At 49.3% G+C, this 21,887-nt stretch overlaps 1 protein-coding gene across 8 annotated transcripts in view; it reads left to right on the plus strand.

Moving 5' to 3' along the window:
• PTPN3 (protein tyrosine phosphatase non-receptor type 3) overlaps nt 1-21,887 on the plus strand; it is a 1,864,164-nt gene that overhangs the window by 1,825,923 nt on the left and 16,354 nt on the right. For all 8 annotated transcript variants that reach the window (XM_086965368.1, XM_086965363.1, XM_086965366.1 and 5 more), the window contains one exon: nt 7,797-7,932. In XM_086965368.1, coding sequence (XP_086821494.1) covers nt 7,797-7,932 — 136 coding nt within the window. The remainder of the gene's footprint in view (nt 1-7,796; nt 7,933-21,887) is intronic.

Below are 21,887 nucleotides of genomic sequence, written 5' to 3' on the forward strand. Positions count from 1 at the left end.
GGGGGGGGGGGGGGGAGTGCCTCTACTGCTCGAACAGCCAGGTCTTCAGCTTCTTCCTGAAGGAGAGGTGGTCCTGGGTCAGGCGCAGGTCGGGAGGGAGGGAGTTCCAGGTCTTGGCGGCCAGGTAGGAGAAGGACCTTCCTCCAGTAGTCGCTCTACGGATGCGGGGGACGGCGGCGAGGACGTGGTTGGCTGATCGGAGGTGTCGTTTGGGAGCGTAGAAGTTGACTCGGCTGTTGAGGTAGCTCGGTCCTTGGTCGTGTAGGGCTTTGTGTGCGTGGGTGAGGAGGCGGAAGGTGATTCTTTTGTTGACGGGGAGCCAGTGAAGGTCTCTCAGATGTCCGGAGATGTGGCTGGTTCGAGGGATGTCGAGGATGAGTCTGGCTGAGGCGTTCTGGATCCGCTGGAGTCTCTTCTGGAGCTTGGCGGTGGTACCGGCGTAGAGGGCGTTGCCGTAGTCCAGTCGGCTGGTGACGAGGGCCTGGGTGACGGTCTTCCTGGTCTCGGTGGGGATCCACCAGAAGATCTTCCGTAGCATGCGTAGGATGTTGAAGCACGCCGAGGAGACGTTGTTGACTTGCCTGGTCATGGAGAGGGAGGAGTCCAGGATGAAGCCCAGGTTGCGTGCATGGTCTGTCGGTTTGGGTGCGGTGCCCAGGGCGGGAGGCCACCAGGAGTCGTCCCAGGCGGAGGGTGAGGAGCCCAGGATAAGGACCTCCGTCTTGTCCGAGTTCAGTTTCAGGCGGCTGGTCGTCATCCATTCGGCTACCTCTTTCATCCCTTCGTGAAGGTTGGCTCTGGCGGCGGCGGGGTCGTTGGTCAGGGAGAGGATCAGCTGGGTGTCGTCGGCGTAGGAGATTATGCTGAGGTTGTGTTTGCGTACGATGGCCGCGAGGGGGCTCATGTAGACGTTGAAGAGGGTGGGGCTCAGAGATGATCCTTGAGGGACGCCGCAGATGACTTCGGAGGCCTCTGACTTGTACGGTGGTAGGCGGACTCTCTGTGTTCTTCCGTCGAGGAAGGAGACGATCCATTCCAGCGCCTTGTCCTGGATTCCGATGTTGCTGAGGCGCCGTACTAGAGTGCGGTGGCAGACCGTGTCGAATGCCGCGGAGAGGTCTAGGAGGATGAGGGCCGCTGTTTCTCCCTTGTCCATCAAAGCTCGGATGTCATCGGTGGCGGCGATGAGGGCGGTCTCGGTGCTGTGATTGGCTCGGAAGCCGGACTGTGAGGGGTCGAGGGATCCGTTCGTCTCGAGGAAGGCGGCCATCTGCTTGTTGACGGTCTTCTCGATGACTTTGGCTGGAAACGGGAGGAGCGAGATGGGGCGGTAGTTCTTGAGGTCGGTGGGGTCCGCTGTTGGTTTCTTGAGTAGAGCGCTGAGTTCCGCGTGCTGCCAGCTCTCAGGGAAGGTGGCAGTGTCGAAGGATGTGTTGATGATGTCTCGCAGGTGGGGTGCGATGGCAGCGTCGGCCTTGTTGAAGACGTGGTGAGGGCAGGGGTCGGTCGGAGATCCGGAGTGGATGGAGTTCATCGTGCGGATGGTGTCTTCGGTGCTGATCGGGGTCCAGGCGTGGAGGGTGGTGGTGGGGGGTGGTTGTTCGGCCATGGTGTGCGTTGGTTGGTTGTTGAAGCTGTTGTGTATGTCCGCGATCTTGTTGTGGAAGTAAGAAGCGAGGGAGTTGCAGAGGTCTTGCGATGGGGTGATGTTGTTGTTTCCTGCGCTGGGGTTGGAAAGCTCCTTCACGATGTTGAAGAGTTCCTTGCAGTTGTGTGCGTTGTTGTCCAACCGGTCCTTGAATGCTGTTTTCTTGGCGGCGCGGATCAGCTGGTGGTGTTTCCGGGTGGCAAGTTTGAAGGAGGTCCTGTTGTCCGGTGTAGGTTCCCTTCTCCAGACTTTCTCGAGGGCTCGGCAGTTCTTCTTGGAGCTCTTGAGTTCGTCGGTGAACCATGGGGCCTTCTTGCTGCCGGGTCTGCTAGGCGGGGTCCTCAGTGGGGCGAGTTCGTCCGCGCAGTTGCTGATCCACTTCGTGAGGTTGTTGGCGGCCTGGCTGGGGTTCGCTGAGCTGGCAGGAGGGTGCTGGCTCAGGGAGGTGGCGAGCTGGTCTGCTGTGATCTTGTTCCAGCTTCTGCGGGCGGTCTGATGCTGGTGTTGGTGGGTCGTCGTTTTCTTGAAGGTGAAGTGGACGCAGCTGTGGTCCGTCCATTGAAGCTCTGTGGCGTGGCTGAAGTCGATGTCTGTGCAGGAAGAGAAGACTGCGTCGAGTGTGTGTCCGGCGAGGTGGGTGGGGGTGGACACCAGTTGCTTGAGTCCAAGGTTGGCGAGGTTGTCGAGCAGGGTGCTGGTGTTGCGGTCGTTGTTGTTCTCCAGGTGGAAGTTGAGGTCTCCCAGGAGGATGTAGTCGGCGGAGGGGAGGGCGTGCGGGCTGACGAAGTCGGCGATGTCCTCGCTGAATTGTGTGCGTGGTCCAGGGGGTCGGTAGATCAGGGTGCCTCTGAGGGTGGTGTTCGGGTTGGTGTGGATCTGGAAATGCAGGTGTTCGGCGCTGGTCAGGGTGTTGTCGGTGCTGGTCGTGAGACGGATGGTGTTCCTGTGGATGATGGCGATGCCTCCTCCCATCTGGTTGGCGTTTCGGTCCCTCCGGACGATCTTGTAGCCCTCTGGGATGGCGATGGCGATGTCGGGAGCTGAAGAGGCGTTCATCCAGGTCTCCGTGAGGAAGGCAACGTCAGGGGCTGTGGCGTCTAGAAGGTTCCAGAGTTCGATGGCGTGTCTGTGGACGGAGCGGGTGTTGAGCAGGATGCACTTGAGGTGGGTGCTGCTGGTGTTCGACTTGGCGGGTGCTGGTGCGAGGCTGGTCCGGGTGCAGGAGGACTTGCAGGTGTGGCAGCTGAATGGTCCGTGGGTGCGTCGTGGGGTGGCTTGATGGCATTCTGGGAGTCGGCCGGTGTTGAGTGCGTTGAGGGTGGTGGCGGAGTATGTCAGGCGGGTCGGTCGGGGTCTTCGTGGGCCAGGGGTCCTGGCGCTGGTCGCGATCCGGTCGCGGACGGGCTTACCTTTGGCGCGCCTTCGGCGCACAATCGGCGCGCCCGCTGCGCGTGACCGCTGCGCGTTCGCACGGTCGCCATTTAAGGCGAAGTGCGCGGGTGGGCGGAGCAGCTGGGAGGCGGGAGCGGGGAGGGTACAGAAAAGAAAAAGGGGCGGGGCAAAGCGGCGGTGGCGGGAAGGGAGGGCGGAGGGCGGCGAGGTAGGCGGACAATAAGGAAGGAACACAAAGCACAGGCACTACGGTAAAGTCGCCAACAAGCACAAATTACCGACAAAACAGTGCAAAACTACAACACGGTGAAATCAACAACACGCACAAATTACCGACAAAACAAAACAATGCAAAACTACAGCAGCGGAGGCAGCCGGCAGCCGGCAACGAGGCGGCAACGAGGCAGCAGCGAGGCAGAGGGCAGGCAAGGGGCACACGCAGCAGCTGGTGGCCGTGCGGCGCGGGGGTGTCCCACAAGTGACAGTCACAGTGATGTGTCCACTGCGGTTTTGGAAAAGCCATTTATTAATGGGTACAGCCTTATTCACTTTTGAACACACAATGGCATCTCAAAATAGTGTGCATTTCAGAACTTGAAATGTCTTCCTAGAACTGGCTTGCCTTTAATGGCTATTACTGCCAATGGAGCCTCCCAGAATACACTTTATACAAGTTTAAAGACTAATCTGCTCCACTCCTGTCTGTGGAGAGTTCGAGTCATTGTGACTTTTTGAAGTATTGACACCTCTTGGTACCTCGGCTCACCAAGGAGCACACTAACCCTGTATTTGAAAAGGTCTATTGCTCCATGGGTGTTGACTCACGCACATAATTCATTTGACCAGGGTCAAGTCGCGGCAAATTAACCAATCACATTAAGGAAAAGGCTTGAGACACTAATCCCACTTTTTTTTTTTTTTTAACCTTTATTTGTAGTACATGCAGTTACAGGTATGGGCCTACAACCATCCCGGCCGGCCGCTAAACAGAATTGAAGTAAAGCAAGCATTATGCGTAGTTAAAGCAGTTCGGCCCCCGGGGAAGAAATAACAGTGCGCAACCTGTAATCATACACAACAGTTGAAAATCAGGATTCGAGAGGTTCATTTTTCAAATAAGAAACTAAGAAAGTGTCGCACAATCGCACACAGTCCCGCAATAATGTGCAAAACAGGATATCAGCAAACAATAGCGATACGAAGGAGTCACTGGGGGGGGGGGCAAGATATACAAAGCAGGAGAAAGGTGGGCACAGCCCCATCGGGTAGCAAGCCTAACCCCCGCCCCTCAACACCAAACATACCGCAAAGAGCATGAGCGACGACAACACTAAAAAAGGAAAGAAAGACTAAAGGGTCATAGAAACAAATATCAAACAAACACCCATCCCGCAACCCCCACCCTGCACACCCGCAGAAGGCCATGGCCTACCCTCCCAGCCGCGTGCCTGTCGCCCTAATAGAGACCCGAAATATAGAAAGAAGAGGAAAGCGAAGAAAGTAAGCGGAGGAGGGCCCTCATCCTGTCGCCCGGCCCCGCCCTTCACCCCTACACCACGGAAATCCCAGAATGGAAGCAATACTGTACTGGAGAATAACAAACCCCGAGCGTAAACACGATGTAATATCGATCGAACAGACCTACTGCACCGTCCAACCATAATAGCACCAATAGACATGACCCACATCATCACTGACCCTGTCTGGCAGTGGCACCGCCAGAAGTCCTCTCGTTGATCAAGTTAAAGCACAATCCTGAAGGTCCAAACAGTACAAGTTGGTCCGGCTGGGACGCGACCATGGAAGAGTACAATAATCCAAGCCCATCAAAGTGAAAACAGCCAAGAACAGATAATATCAAAGTCGGTCCCGGAAGACTCCCAAAGCTCACAACCAACAACGCCATCCAGGAGATGAAAGTCACACAGTCCAACCACCGCTGTGACACGGCCATGCCAGTCCAAAAGGTAAAAACAGCGCTCCACCCCCAGCTGCCAGCCAGGCAAATGTCCCAAGGAGACATCCAGATAAGCAATCGAGTCGGCCCGCACGGGCACGGGAGCCCGGTCCTGAGGCGGCTCCCAGTGCCTCCGCGGAGCCGAAACTTCCTCCATTGGGTCAGCAGCAAGGCCACCGGCAGTGTCGCGGAACGTGAAACCGCAATGGCGTCCATTCTTCCGCCCAGGTCTCAGGCATGGCAAAGCATAGTCTCGTGCAAAACTGCTAGAGCGGCCATCACGTCTCGGGAAATGAACTCCTTTGTGTGCTGCGAGCATTCCGGCCCCATCCGTAGATCAGCCTTCCGATCTGGACTCGGGTCATAGAGGAGTGCACCATCCGCCATCTTGATCCTGCCGGCCCCGTCCCTCTTCACCACACTCGGGGACTAGGCCTCACCATGAGGGCGCCACGGAAGCGTCTCCAGTACAAACAAACTGTGGGAGAGGCCCCAGAAAGGAGAGCCACCAAAAGGCTAGGGTTCCAGCCGGGCCCCGGGAGCCGCCCGCCTGTATCGGGGGCAGACCCTGGTTATGCCCGGGCAACAACATTTGGGGAGGGGTGGGCAAGAGCCAAGCTCCCCCTCCGGTCCAATGTCTCCCCACTGCTCCTCAAGGGTCGCCGACAAGCGGATCGGGTCTTCGCCGCCAGAAGCGGTCTTTCACGTCAACGGCACCCACCTCATCGCCATCAACGGCCGTTGACGCCACAGCTGCGGCCGGAGGCCCCGTCGAGTCAACGCCCCGGTCTCGTCACCGCTTAGGCCGCGGAGCAGACGGGGACAATTCACAGGATCCGCGGCACACCGGAGCTCCGGGAACACACGATAGGTGTTCGTATTCCTTCTCCTATCAGAATATGCCTTCTCAGCTCAGGATAGACGCCAGGATAGACGTGTGGGGCGAAAGGGCTCGCGGAGCCGAGCGACTATGCGGCCATTTCGAATGCCTGCTTGGCTCCTCCTTGACTAATCCCACTTCTGCTAATTTATTCAAATAATCGTAACAGAAAGAAAAAAGTATTAGCCATTCATCAATTGAGTTAACATATTCAAATCATAATAAATGCAGAGCTCCATGTGCCTTTAACGGCCCGAAATATAGGAATAACCTACTAGCATCTGGCTCTTGCAAAGAGCCAAGCAGGCTGACCTAAGGTCTATCTCATTCAAAGTCCAAAGCTAAAGTCTAACTCTTTCCCATTTAACACATCTTTTAGTTTTAGAATGTTTTAGACAAAGAATGTACAGACTTTTCATAGAACAATATAACGTTTCTCAAATGTTACTTGCTCAGCACTAATCACATTATTATTTTCAAGTAACACATACTCGCATTGGCTAACATTGCACACTATTTGTTGCAGAGAAAATAATGCATGTATTAATGAAAACACGAGTGAAAACAATAAGCTGCTTTTGCACAGAAATATATCAACATGCATACGGAGCCCTTAGCTAAGTAGTCTTGCAAATGTTAGAAAATTAGAACATCTTCTCCTGGAGAAGCTAGTGAACCTTTATTTTCTTACATGCAAGTAGAGACCATAGCATGCAGTTGCATTAAAATGATTTTCTGAAACAGATTGAAAATATGAACGTGCAGGACTCAGGCACACAAGTAAACTAGAACTCTTTCAAGTGCTGCAACCTAGTCATGTCAAGAAAAGCCAACCTAAAATGTGCTGCATATTTTTAATTTGAAAATCATCTTTCCCATGGGCATGGATGGGTCTGGACACCTGCTAGATAACGTGTAATGCTTTCCTTTTTTGTTCCATCGTCTACTTAAGAGTTATTCTCTGGAATTCGATTTAGAAGTTCAGAACACCTATCAGAATCTGGTGCTCTCTGTCAAACAACCAACCAATATCCTTCATGCAGCATTCTCAGAAACGTAATTTGTCAAAGAGCATCATTACTCTGATGTGTTTAACAATCATGAGAGCTAACAGCCTAGGGCAGCTGTGTTGTTCTGCAGCGCGTGGTATCAAAAGGAAAAGATACCCACGATTTGAGTGACTCCATATAGAGGATCTTCAGTACAAACATCTACAGATCTTCCTTGTACTTCTCACAATTCTCTGATAGCAGGTGAACTTGTTGAACATCTCTAAGATTGTCTTCTCTACTGCTTTTAGAGTGCTCTCCTAAGACGTACACCGTTTGACAAAGAAGAGCAAAAAAATACATTTTACTTTGCTAGAATTTAAATTCATCTTCTGCTGACCGAACATGGAGGGTGTTTGGGCTCCTCACAACAATATCTCCTGTATTGCTTTCCTCCTTTCAAGTTTTTAGCCCGTTGTACCCAACCTAATGTGCAGACTGCCTCCTTATAAATATGAATAGGAAATTAATACTTCGAGCTTCCTTAAAGAAAGGGATAACATGACATATGCTAACACATATTTACTAGTTGTGTATCTTTTGGAAGGTCATTAGTTGGGTCTCCGAGTGGTTGAATTTCTCATCGAGTTGATGGGGGTGGTGGTGTTTGTGTCCCTGTCAGTTTTCACTAGTGTTGCTTGAAAGTTAACTCATTAATTTAACTAACATTAAACTTGGGACAAGCCAGAATATTGAACGGTATGGTGAACGCAATGTGACAGTATGTGACGCAATCATGTTCACAAGTAAGTTGCATGCTACTTCAGATAGTGTAGCCTGTGGCGGTTCGCCGGTGGTCAAAAGCTGACTGGAGATATGTGTTTATGACTCTTGACTGCTAGCTTCATAACCTTTACCATGATTTTACAGCGCTGGAATTGGCCGCACAGGTGTACTGGTTACTATGGAAACTGCCATGTGTTTAATTGAAAGCAATCAACCTGTTTATCCACTGGATATTGTGCGACAGATGAGAGACCAGCGTGCCATGATGGTGCAAACATCTGTAAGTAAATATAACAAAAATGTAGTGGTGTGGCCCATTAGGTAATGCTTTCTAGGCTGCTACTGTTGTCAATAAATGTGTTTGTGATTTTATCATAAAGGCCAGCAAGTTCGTTTTTCACCCTCAGTTACAAATGTACATTATGATCTCATTTGGCAATTTGACTTTTTTCTTAAGGTTTGTGAACAGAAATATCTGTACAGTTTAACCCCTTAACTTCTGAGTCTTTTCCACCCAGGGCTGAGCTCTATTTCGGCTATTTGGGGTACTTCACGCGGGAGCACTAGTTTTAGAACAAGATTATGTGTAGTGTAGGTATGTGAGAGGAAGGGTCAGGAGTGAGTGGAGGAGTGAATATATTAAAAATACCTGGCTCTATGGAAAGAAGACTTTAATATTCTGTTGAGCTGGTATTGTTAAAAGTGGGGAAAGAGATGAAGAAACAAAGCTATAATGAGCTGCTTCTCCTATGTCAACATGTTTCGTAGCCCTCCCCTGGCTTCTTCATCAGGACCAAAGGATCCCTTCTACACTCAAACTCGAAATTTAAGTAAATAGAAAAAGGTGTATATACATGTAAATACTACTACGTGGTGAACATGTCAAAAATAAACATGCACTGTATACAATAGCTCAATAGGTGTGCGTAAAAAAACATAACATATGCATCATCCATCACAATTGGTGGTGAGCTGTAAAAAACTAGTAGACACTGTGATATATATTACATTATCCCTATCAGTGACAATAAGCCAGTGTTATGTACTGCTGATGGAAAGAAAGACAATACAAAAGACAGACACACACTTAACATAAATCTCACACTCTATGTATTAAGGAACGCTGGATGCGTGTCCAAGGTGATAATTGCAGGTTATAGTAGTATGTATCAATATAGATAATTGGTGCATTAAAAAGGAGGTAGAACACGTACTTTGTCTAAAAAGGAATACTGCCCCATGAGCCCCAGAAACGAGGTGGAAAGGAGTGTCTATAGTCAAACACTGAATTCAAATGAGAAATGGAAAAAGGTTGTTAGTTTAAAGTGTCCTGCCAACGAAGATAGCGTCGGCGTCACTCTGAGTCCTTTGGATTTGAATCGGCTATGCCGTACTTACAATGTTAAGATCACTACCTTGCCTGGATACTACCTCCCCGCGGCTCCTTGGAACGATGAGACCACGTGGAGAGCATTTATTTATTATTTATTTAGGAGTTTTATATAGTGCTAGCTGGACCCGAGGATATCAGAGCGCTTTACAAGAAGTAAATAATGAGCAAGTATGCAGTACAGAGTATAGTTAAACATGTGGATCAAGCTGAGAATAGGACGAACAAAGGCATGGGTGGGCAAGGAGGATGAAGTTCAAACAGGGCGCCCCCCCCAAAGGTTGCTTTGTTCACACTAGACGAGAGTCCAGAAAGATTTTCTTGATCGGAGTCAGTGTCACTAGTCAAAATATAAAGTTAGAAAGAGTGCAGGTTGGAGTGCATCCTTTGCTTCTATCGGTTCGTACGAGAGCGGTCGAGGAAGAGGATTTTGAACAGATTTTTTAATTTGGGAAATTAGGGTATCGTTCTGATGTGGGGGGATGGAGTTCCAGCTTTTGGGGGCGTTTCCGGCAAACAATTTTGTTGCGGTTTTCTGCTTACGAGATTTCACTGGGATGAGTAGCAGAGTGTTGGAGCTCCTGAGGTTTCTGGACTGGCCGGCCTTTTTGAGTTTGGCAGCCAGGTATTCCGGTTTGCCTGTGTGCAGGGCTTTGTGGGTGAGGCAGGCTGGTCTGAAGCTGGCTCTCAATTCAATTGGGAGCCATTTCAGGTCTTCGAGTGCAGGGGAGATGTGATCAAATTTCTTAGTACCAGTGGCCATTCTAGCTGCTGCATTTAAAGTTGTTTTCAGGGGGGCGAGGTGAGATTTTGATGCACCTTCGGGCCCCAAGGACTCAGTTTGGGGCCCTGGGCCTTTGACGCCGAGGTCTGGATCCGGATTGCACCAGTTACCTTGTTACGCCTCCACCTGCACCACGTCAGCCACTTGGCGTCTGCTGTGTCCCCAGCCAAAATCGACCCCGGTCCCCTCCTCGAGGTAGACACTGAGCCGTACCGGCATCGACCGACACCTGATCGAACGTCGATGGGTACTTTTGTGCCCCTGTTCTACCCTGGCTCTTTGAGACCAGATTGGCAGCCAATTGAGGGGGAGGAGGACTGGGAGGGGTCTGGGGACCCTTTGACTGACCAGTTAGTGTGTGACCAGGACTGGAGAGAGGAACTAGGTGGAAGCCAGTGGTCTGGATACCTCACCAAACCTTGGCATGTTGTCTCCTCCTATGTTGGCTACGGTGGAGGGAGCATCGTATGCAGTGGTGTTGCGTAGGGCGGCCGAGGCTCTCAACCTCGAGCTTCCTACGGTGGCAGTCAGGACTAACCTCCTGACAGAGGTGCTTCAACCAGCAGCAAGTTCTTTGGAGCCTCTGCTCCCGTTTAGTGAAGCCCTCATGGACATCCTTTTGGGCACCTGGTCCAGGTCCAATACATGGGCTCCTGTGGACAGCATGATTGCCCGACGCCACCACCCGGCCCTCGGTGACCCCATGTTTCTCTCCCAACACCCCACCCCTGAGAGCTTGGTGGTCCAAGCCTCTACCTCCAAGGACACATTCCCTACCGCTTCACCTGATACGGAATCCAAAAAGCTGGACCATCTTGGGAAGAAGATGTTTTCTCCCTCCAGATTGGGACTGCGGTCGGTAAACACTGCATGTGTTTTGGGCCGTTGCACCCACTCCGTGTGGGACACGGTTGCGCAGGTGCTGCCTCAGTGCCCAGAGAAGGCCCGGGCCGTGCTCTCCCATGCAGTTGCAGAGGGGAGAGATGCAGCGAAGTTTACCATTCACTGTCGGTTGGATACCGCCGACACACTTGGTAGGATGATTTCTACGTCAGTAGCCCTTCGACGGTATGCCTCATTGCAGTGGACTGTTTTTTCAGGGGATGTATAATCCACTCTTATGCACAAGCCCGTTAATGTCCATCGCCTTTTCTGCAACAAACAGACAACGTGCTGGATCGCTTTAAGGACTCTCAGACTACGGCCAGGTCCTTGGGCCTCTCCACCAGCCGCCCTGCACAGTCTGCTTTTTACCCCTTTCGTGGCTACTGAAGGGGTCCCCCCTCACGTCCCGCTCAGGGCCACAGGCCGTCGGAAGCTGTTCAGCCTCAGCGCGGCCGGGGATGGGGGAACCTGCGCCTTGGTTCTGGGGGCCAAAAGGGGAGGGCCAGTCCACCACAGACCCCTCTGCAGCAGCCTCCAAACCCTCCTGGTCCGACCTTTCAGGACCACCAAACGTCAGTGGGCGCAGGGTTTGCCATTACCTTCCCCACTGGCGCACCATCACGTCGGATGGGTGGGTTTTGCAAATAGTCCGAAGTGGCTACTCCCTTCCCTTTGAGACTACCCCTCCATCCATGCCACCTCAGGACCATCGCATGTCGGAGGATCATCTGGCCCTTCTCCAACAGGAAGTTTTGGCACTCTTGGCCAAAGGATCCATCAAGCGCGTTCCTGCCTCAGAAGTAGGTTATGGTTGCTATTCCCACTACTTTATGGTGCCCAAGAAGGACAAAGGCATGCGTCCTATCTTGGATTTTAGGAACGTCAACCGCTTCCCCCGAAAGGAGAAATTCAAAATGTTGACGCTTGCTCAGGTCTTCTCTGCCCTTGACCCTGGAGACTGCTGGCCCATAGGTGCCACGTATGCTGCACGGTAGGCCGCGAGCACTTTCAGTTCACTGTGCTTCCCTTTTGCCTAACCAGCGCCCCTCGGGTGTTCACAAAAATGTTGGCGGTGGTCTAAGCTCATGTGTGCAGATTAGGGGTACCAGTCTTCCCCTATCTGGTTGGCTGGCTGTTGAAGGCGGGCTCGCCCCAGGCTGTTGTCTCCCACCTCCAGACTAAGGCAGACCTCCTGCATTCGCTGGGGTTCTGCATCAACGTGCCGAAGTCACACCTGACCCCCTGTTAGAAGCTCCTCTTTATCGGAGCGGTTCTGGACACGACGCAGTTTCGGGTTTATCCTCCCTAACAGTGAGTCCAGGATATTCGGGCAATGATTTCGATCTTTCAGCCTCTATCCATGGTTTTGGTCAGGATGACCCTCAGACTGCTGGGTCTGACAGCCTCCTGAATCCTGCTGATGGACTATGCCAGATGGCATATGCTGGCTCTGCAGTGGGACCTGAAGTTACAGTGGGCACAACATCGGGGGAATGTATTCGATTGCGTCTAGATCTCGAGGGCACTGCACACCAGTTGCATTGGTGGCTCATGAACCAGGATTGGGTAGATAGCAGATCCCTCTCCCTTCCTCAACCAGAGTTCACAGTGGTGACTGATGCATCACTTCTGGGATGGGGTGGCCACATGGGGGAGGTGGAGATCAGAGGACTCTGGTCTCCGGCGAAGTCCGGGCTCCACATCAACCTTCTGGAGGTTCAGGCGATTCGTCTTGCACTCAAAGCATTCCTTCCCTCTGTCTGGGGAAGAGTAGTGCAGATGTTCGCGGAAAACACCACTGCCATGTGGTACTGCAACAAACAAGGCGGGGTGGGGTTGTGGACCCTTTGTCAGGAGGCCCTCCGCCTCTGGACATGGCTGGAACATCAGTACATATCCCTTGGGGTTCAACACCTGGCAGGTTCCCTGAACACCAGGGCGGACGAAGTCAGCCGTAGGTGCATGATGGATCACAAATGGCGTCTTCACTCTGAGGTGATGCAAGGTCTCTCTCAGCAGAGGGGAGAGCCTTGGTTAGATCTATGCGCCACTGAAGAGAACGCCCAATGGAAACAGTCCTGTGCTTTGGTATTTCCTAGGCGACACTCGCTAGGTGACGCTTTTCGTCGTGAGTGGAGTTGGGGTCTACTATGCGCCTTTCTGCCTATACCACTTCTGCCCAGAGTGCTGAAGAAGATCAAGTGTGTACTGAACAAAGGAAGAGTAAGGTTTTTTTTATTGGGGTTCTACTCCTAGTCCCCTAGGGTTTGATTTCTACAAAAACAAATGAAGGAGTATCTCCAGGACGCAGTGTCCTAGTGATCAAGAATGGAGAAAAAGAGATGCAAGTAAAGAAAACATTGTGTTCGAGGCATGTGGGCTGCTGAATTCCTATCTGTGCATAGATCGCTGCCTAGTGTTGAGTCCGGATGATTGCACATTGTTGTCCTGGAAGAGTCTTCCAAGTATCACGAGATAGGTGTCTCCTCCCCCGGACTACAGTGCGCATTGGCATCCTCTCCATCCTCAGATTGTTTTTTCCGCCATTGGGTTCAGATGTACTTTTCTTTACTCAAGTTCGGAAACTTCTCTAAAGGCCAAAAGGCCTTCGGGGTCGTCGGTATTGTTTTTATCGGTGCCGAGTTCTTGTTCCAGTTGTTCTTCAGCAGGACGTCAAAGAGCGCCGCGTGGCCTTTTCGACACCAGAGGCCCGATCGTCGATGGAACGGAGCCCGTTCAAACGATGCCCCCTTTGTAACTCTAAGTACCCGCACATCGATGTACACCCGGTGTGCAACAAGTGCTTATCACCAGAGCACAATGAGGACAACTGTCTAGCTTGTGCTCGATTCAGGTCGAAGAAGACGCTTAGACTCCGATGCGCAGCGAGGCAAACTATGTCGAAGCCGGCGCCCGACCCGGTGAATATCTTCGACGAAGAGGATGATGAGGTCGTCGAGACTGAGGATCCAGAACAGCAGTCGGATCCCGGTTCGGAGCATGACTCCCAACTATTATGAAGACGACGAAGAGAGCGTCGAAGATGAAAACGTTGTCGAGGTAAGGGACGACGTATCCCCCATCGGAGCCGTTGATGACGACTCGAGCGATGAACCAGGCCCAACAGTGGGTACGGGCCCGAAATAGACACTGAAAGACTTCCATGGGCTCAGGTCGAGGCATTGCCAGAAGGCCTTAGCTAAGATCATGAAGAACATTCTGTAGCCCTGCGTCAAGGCCCGGCTAAGAATATATCACATGAGCCATCGGTCTAACTACTTAAAATGAAACCGAAAGCCATCGAGTCGAAAACAAAAACGAAACTGCTGAAAACAGTCTATGGATCGAAGAGCTCGAACCCATCGGAGTCGACGAAGAAAAAATGTGTCGACGACCCTGCGGGGTCAAAAGTAATGGGTGTCGAACCGAAGATCGGTGCGCTAAAGTCCATCACTAAAGCCAAAGACAGCGACACAAACAAGGAACTCGAGTCTCGGAAGGCTCTCTATCTGAAGCAGCGAGTCGACAGGCCACAGCTCGTCAAAGGCCTCGAGTCGAAATCCAAAAGCGCCTCGAAGGACCACGTTGAGGCAGAAGAGCGCACCTCCGACGCAACAAGCACCGAAGTCGACGCAGGGCCAAAAACTTATTGGCGAAAAGGCAAAGTCGGTCGGACCTACATCGACGCCGGCCCCGAAGAAGGTCAGTCTGTCTAAAGACACTATGCCACCGATAAATTTCGGACTGCCCCTGACTGCATGCCCTAAGGCGCTCGATCCGAAACCTGGGGTCGTAACACCCAAAAAGGTGTCAATGGGAAAGAGGAGTCATCCTCTAGAAGAGGACTTTGTGTACCAAGAGCCCTCATATGATGACCAGTCAAAGCTACACATCGACTCCGAATCTGGTAGACTTACTATTTATCAAAGGAAGATCGGGTCGGAAAATCCTCTGGAATCATACAAAATTCCACTCAAGAAGAAAAGGGATTCTTCAACATCGCCTGTCCTTTTTGAGACTGTGAGGTACCATGGCCAGGACACTTCTGCATACTCACCCACACCCACTAATGAGGATATGGGGTATGATGATGATGAACAATATAATTACCCTGCGGACACAGATCAGGATGACCAGACGCAAGCCTGGACAGACCCTGCTGACCAGGGGGAGTCACAGACTATTCCTGATACTCCTTCTTATCCTGTTAAAACTTCGCCAACAGAAGATGCAGCTGCGTTCAACGCTTTAATTGAAAGGGCAGCACAAAATCATGATGTGGACATGCATGCTGACCCGGTTGAAGAGGACTTCCTGTTTGACACTTTCTCCACTTCAGAGAAATCTGTTAAAACTTTGCCATTGTTAAAAGGTGTCCTTAAAAACGCAGGAGACATTTTCAAGGAAACCACTAGAGCAAGGGTTATTAACCCCAGAATTGAAAGAAAATACAGACCGGCGCCTGTGGACCCTACATATAGTAAGGGATAGATGCCATTAGACTCTTTGGTGGTATCAAATGCTCGTAAGAGCGCCAACTCACAAACTACGGGTGATGCTCCTCCTCCAGATAAGGAATCTAAAGTATTAGAAGCTTCTGGGAAAAGGGTGGCTGCTCAAGCAGCTAATACCTGGAGAATTTCTAATACACAGGCCCTATTAGCCAGATACGATAGGGCGCATTATGGCACACTAGAGCAACTGCTACAACATTTGCCTGATGCCTACAAGGAGGGAGCAGAAATGCTAATCCAAGTGGGGAAACTCATATCCAACGCATCCATTAAATGTGCGCTAGACGCAGCAGACACCGCAGCCAGGGCCATCAACACAAGTGTCATGCTAGGAGACATGCTTGGTTGCGCATCTCTGGGTTCAAACCTGAGATTCAAACCACATTATTAAATCAGCCCGTGACCCCTGATTTTTTTTTTGGTCCTCATGTGGACACAATCTTAGAAAAGATTAAAAAAGGCACAGAGACAGCCAAGTCTATGGGTGCCTGCAGTCACAGCAATTCAGAGGAGGTTCCTTTCGTCGCTCCAGTAACAGAGGAGCTACACGAGGCCAGGCATCCCAGCAGATTCCATACAATAAAGGGAGCACGCAGACCACCTATAATAAAAACAATAGAGGTGGATACCGTGGCAACAGCAGCAAAGGCAGAGGACGAGGGAATAACAACACCAGATCCTCCGCCAATACTAAACAGTGACGCCTTGTCACTGCCCCCGGACCATGTAACACCGGTCGGGGGGGCGATTACAACAGTTCCTGCCAGTCAGGGAAAGCATTACCACAGACAGGTGGGTGAGACAACTTATTCAGTACGGCTATTGTCTAGAGCTAACTTCCACTCCACCCAACATACCTCCAAGACACCGTCCTATGTCCGCAGAGCATATAGACTTATTGCAGCAAGAAGTCATCAGCATGCTGCAAAAAGGGGCCATAGAACTCGTCCCCATACAGGAACAGGGTACAGGGGTATACTCGCTGTACTTCTTAATCCCCAAAAAGGACGGGTCTTTCAGGCCAATACTGGATCTCAGGCCCGTAAACCAATACATCTTGTCAGAACATTTTCACATGCTCACTTTACAACAGGTTCTGCCATTGCTCACTCAGGGAGACTTCCTCGCAACACTAGACCTAAAAGACGCGTACTTCCACATACCAATACATCCTGCACATAGGAAGTATCTCAGGTTTACCATACAAAATCAGCACTACCAGTTCAAGGTCCTACCTTTCGGGGTGACAACAGCCCCCAGGGCGTTTACCAAGTGCCTAGCAACAGTAGCGGCGCACCTGAGGAGAAACCATGTCCACGTCTACCCCTATCTGGACGACTGGCTTATCTAAGCAAAGTCAGTCCAGCAATGTGCCAGCCACATGTCTCGCACTATTCACCTCCTGCACAGCCTCGGATTCTCATTAAACTACGCAAAGTCTCATCTCCAACCCGCTCACGTACAACAGTACCTGGGAGCGATGATAGACACTCTGGCAGCAAAGGCGCAGCCAAACTCAGCAAGATTCAACAGCATTCAATTACTGATTCAGAGATTCAGACCCCAACACTCGCTCCCAGCACGGGTGTTTATGCAGTTGATAGGCATGATGGCCTCCTGCATCTTCATAGTCCCTCACGCGAGACTACACATGCGGGGCATTGTTGATTTATTTCTAAAGAAAAGTTATTACCTGCACGTAAAAGATATTGGACACAGTTGGGCATCGTCGAGTTTAAGGTACCCTGCACACACACGATGAGGGGAGAGCAAAACTCTTTCTGATCTGGTCCTGAGGAAGGTGGTCTGAACCCACCGAAACGCGCGTAGACTTGGCGTGGAAATCACACAAATAATATCTGTGTTACCTCAACCTTAGAAATTGTTTTTGAGTCTGTAAGATTGTAGAGTTGTATGAATGAGTAAGTGTGTATGTTGGTTGGTGTGTGACAGACAGGGTGTTAGCTTTTCATTGTAAAGCACTTTTTTTTTTTAACACATTGTAAAAATCATGGTATTTTTCACTGTATTTTTAATATTGATTGGATTATTACCCATGTTTATGAATTGATGTATACACAAGAAAAGATTTAAAAAGAAAAAACATTTTAAATATTTTTGATAAACTACAAAAAAAGAAATTAAATATGTAAAATGAGAGAAAGGATATTGTTGTACCTGTATTAATTTGAAGGTTATCTGTTTAACTTTGTGAGCTTTGCCACATAAGAAATTATGATTTGATCACGGGGGAATATCAGTATATTTTTTCATAAGTGTTGTCCTCTCTTTTCCCTGGTCATTAAAAAGTAACCATAGAGGGGGTCCCAAAATTCATGTGTCCTCCAAGACACCCACCTTCACCTGTCTGGAACCTGAACGTGGTTCTAACCAGGCTGATGGGACCACCTTTTGAACCTCTACACTCGTGTGAGATACAAATCCTAATTTGGAAAGTGGCATTTTTAGTGGCGATTACATCCCTTAGAAGAGTTAGTGAGCTACAAGCCCTAACTATTCAGGAGCCATTCATACAAATTCATGCAAATAGGGTAGTGCTACGTACAAACCCTAAATTTATGCCAAAGGTGGTATCCCAGTTTCACATCAATCAGACTATAGAACTGCCAGTGTTCTTCCCAAATCCAGATTCAGTGGCAGATTCAGTGGCAGAAAGAGCTCTACATACCCTAGACGTTAAAAGAGCTCTCCTGTACTATATTGACAGGACAAAACTTTTCAGGAAAACTAAGCAACTGTTTGTTGCCTTTTCACCACAGCACAAAGGCAACCCCATTTCCAAATCAGGTATAGCCAGATGGATTGTTAAGTGCATACAAATTTGTTATCAGAAAGCTAAACGCACATTAACAGTTCCCCCAAAAGCGCATTCAACACGCAAGTTAGGGGTATTCATGGCTTTCCTGGGAAACATTCCTCTAGAAGACATATGTAGAGCAGCCACATGGACTACCATACATATATTTACCAAACACTACTGCGTAGATGTACACTCCAAACAGCAAGCAGCTGTAGGACAGGCTGTACTCAAGACTCTTTTTCAGGCTGCTGCAGCTGGCACGGGCAACCACCGCTAAGGGGGAGACTGCTATATATTCTATGCACAGATATGAATTCAGCAGCCCACATGCCTCGAACGGAATATGCTACTTACCTGTATGCATCTCTTCTTGGCATGTAGGGCTGCTGACATTCATATCGCCCTCCCTCCTCCCCGGTGCCTGTCGCAGCTGTAGCACTCAGAATTACTCTATAGCATGGACATCACTTACTGTATCATACTCCATCCCTGCCACAATGGCGAAAAACAATCTGAGGATGGAGAGGATGCCCATGCGCACTGTAGTCCGGGGGAGGAGCCACCTATCTCGTGATACTTCGAAGACTCTTCCAGGACAACAATGTGCAATCATCCGGACCCAATACTAGGCGGCGATCTATGCACAGATATGAATGTCAGCAGCCCTACATGCCAAGAACAGATGCATACTGGTAAGTAGCATATTTCTTTCTTTATAAACCCCTCACTCACCAACCTGGTTGGTGACATGCTTCATCATCGGGGTCCACCTGAGTGACCGAGGGCCACTCAGGTGTGCTTCGACGCCTGCGGCTGCAGCGGAGCTGGAAATGTTTGTGAGTTGTGCAAGTGAATGTGGATTAAAAGGTATACTACATGTACTCTCTAAGTTATTTTAATCTAGAGTCATGTGTCACCATTAAAAGCAAGTGGTGTACTTCTACTGGTGTGGAATTGGCCGGAAAGTACCGCAATTAAAGTGAGAATATGGTCAACATGTTTCAACCTTTTTTGCTTTGTTTTAGGTTTTTGTCAGGACCAGGTGAATCGAGTAGGGAGGTCTGCACACGCTAAGGTGCCCCCGTCCCCGACTCGGCTAAGTGTCAAACCTTGTACTTATGGTTTGGTTTGCTTACATCCTTCTTAGTAGGATACATTTTGAGCTAATTTTAGCTGGACCCCATGCATACCGTGGGGGGCCTGTGCATGAGCGTTTTGTCACGGTATGGCAGCCCGCCAGAAACCTGGCAAATGTCCACACCGCTCGGGACGTGTGGACATTTGCCAGGGTTCCGGCGGGCCGCTATAACGTGACAAAGCGCTCACGCACAGGCCCCCCCATGGTGATTGTGCAAACAGCACATGATGTTAACATGTACCCACGTTGAGAAAACAATTGCTTGCTACATGGCTCCTGTATTCTGCTCACAACCGCCAATGTGTGAATTGGTGAATGCAGGTCACATGCACTAATAATGTACAAGCTAACGAATGTGCCCACTGTGTGCAAATTCGTGAAAGTATACATAATTTACATGGACACAGCCATGCTCGTGCCGTGCACGCTCCTACGTCTAGTGCTCTTTCATCAACAGTGCACACACTTCATAATGATGTACAGCAGCTAATGATGCACTCACCAGTCATGTGCAGTCATGGGCGGCGTGCAGGCAGCTCGGGAATGGCTGGCTGCGGTGGCTCGGCTTGCACTGCTGGTCCTCCTGTTGCTCTCGGCCGGGGAAGGGGGGAGGAGGAGCCGGCGGAAGGCGGGCGCATGCAGCTCACAGAGGCACCCGCGCAAAATAAATATTTATATAAAACATTAAGTCGCGGGGTAGGCACTGCGTAAATAATTAAAGGAGCGGGGCACCCGTAGAGTGTGGAGAGGGGACTGGCGGCGGGATTAAAGGGCACGTGCTCACTGGAACGGAGGTGTCTGAGGGGGCTGCTGAGGGAGCAGCCCGAGCTGACAAGAACGACACAGAAACATGGACCGGACCGGGGTAGACCAGGAATAGAAAAAATTCGAAATTAAAAAAAAAAGAAAGGAAAAAAGATAACATGCTGGCTTACCTTAAAACAGCAAGGAACCCAAAAAAAAAGCCTGATAAAAAAAACGATAAAAAAATGTAAATAAACAAAACGCCCACCAGTCACAAAGCTAAAGCCAGAGAAACAAACCTGATAAAAATATAAATAAACAAAATGCCCACCAGTCACAAAAGTACAGGCTAAAGCCAAAGAAAGAAACGCAAAAAACACACCCCTTAATCCGAAACGGACGGGGCTTAGCTACAACAAATGACATTACAGAAACCTCTTCTCCAATGTCTGGCCACCGATTAGGGAGCCAGACAATGGAGAAGAGGGGCAGGTTTAAACCTCGCTACTCTGAGACATAAGAACTCGCCAGCGAGACTGCGCATGCGCAGCCTACGCTAGCCGAGACCTAAAAAGGAAAGATTAGTAGTCAGATGCATTGTGAGTCTTTATTTAGATTTCAAATAAGTGTTTGCAAAAACATTCCTATTACGTTCTTGAACATGTGCCTTAAACCATCTCATGTGAACCAATATTATATTAGTTATTTGCGAAGATTAATGAATTATGTAAAAGCATAAGTGAATTGAGAGACTGCTGTGGTCTCTCTAGTGAACAAGATCGAGCCAAGGTTACACAGTATAGATTGGTAATTATCATACTGGAAAAGAATTCGATGAAGTGAATGAAGAAGGTAAGTGTCTGCATGGTTGAAGCTGTTAAACTTTATCTAACTTATTTTGTGGGAGAAATTTCGCAAATGTAGTTATCTTTTATCATAAAAAGGGTTTTTTGCAAGAAATGTTCTTTCAAATTGTTTTTGCAAGCAAATTACCATGTAAAATGTGCTTTTGGAAAGCTCCTGTACCCCAAACCCACCTTTAGTAAAATATTTCTCCTGCTGTTCCTTTTTATAAACATTTTTGGGAAGATTTGTTAAGGTCACAACGTTTTGGAGCTTAATACCAAAACTTCACAAACTTGTGGAGGAAATAATTTTGGATCCTTGTAGAGCCTTATTTTTGATCTGGGTAGTTTCTTTAAAGAAGAGCCTCTCAATGAATGGATGGCCAGGATTAAACGAATTTGAGGGAACATAAAGAGAAAAAAACTGTAAAGATCACAAAAAGAAAATGGTTGGATTGATGTAAGCAGATTTACAGTGGAGACTTTAGGCAGTCATCTTGCAATTGACTACAGTGGATTATGGAAAATAGCAGCATAATCTGGAAAAGAAATTATATTCCTAGAAAGAAAACACTCTGCGTGGTGATCTTCGATGTTACATAATGGAGAAAAATTATCCTTGGCCTGAAAAATACATGCTTGAGCAGATTTCAATTATTACACTGTAATTGATCATTTCATATTCAGCATCCTCTTTAAGTCCAGTGATTAAAGGACTGACCTTTATGCAGTTCAGTTTTCCTTGTTCAGTTGTATCTGGTCAAGGCCCCAAATTAAAATTACCTTTGTTGATACTTAATTTGAGAGAACGCCAGCAGCTGTTCACTCTAGTATCAGTCAAAGATTTAATTTCTACTGGAAAGGCTTAGCTTGCATGATGATCTTGGTGGCTATGGATTCTTTAGATGTCCCCCTCGACTAACTGCACGAGTAACCACTACTGCTATTTTACTCATGCCATGGTCATTGCTGTCTGATAATGAAGAGGAATTAGGGCTCTTCAATTCACTCGGGTGTGTTCCTTCATGTTCTACTCATCCAGCAGAAAAGTGTGTTATTCTATAGTGCTCAAAACTATTTCATACATCATATCTATATTTACATATCATTTTAT

This window comes from Lissotriton vulgaris, chromosome 4_1 (genome assembly GCF_964263255.1).
Source record: "Lissotriton vulgaris chromosome 4_1, aLisVul1.2, whole genome shotgun sequence".
In the NCBI taxonomy this organism is placed as follows: Eukaryota; Metazoa; Chordata; class Amphibia; order Caudata; family Salamandridae; genus Lissotriton; species Lissotriton vulgaris.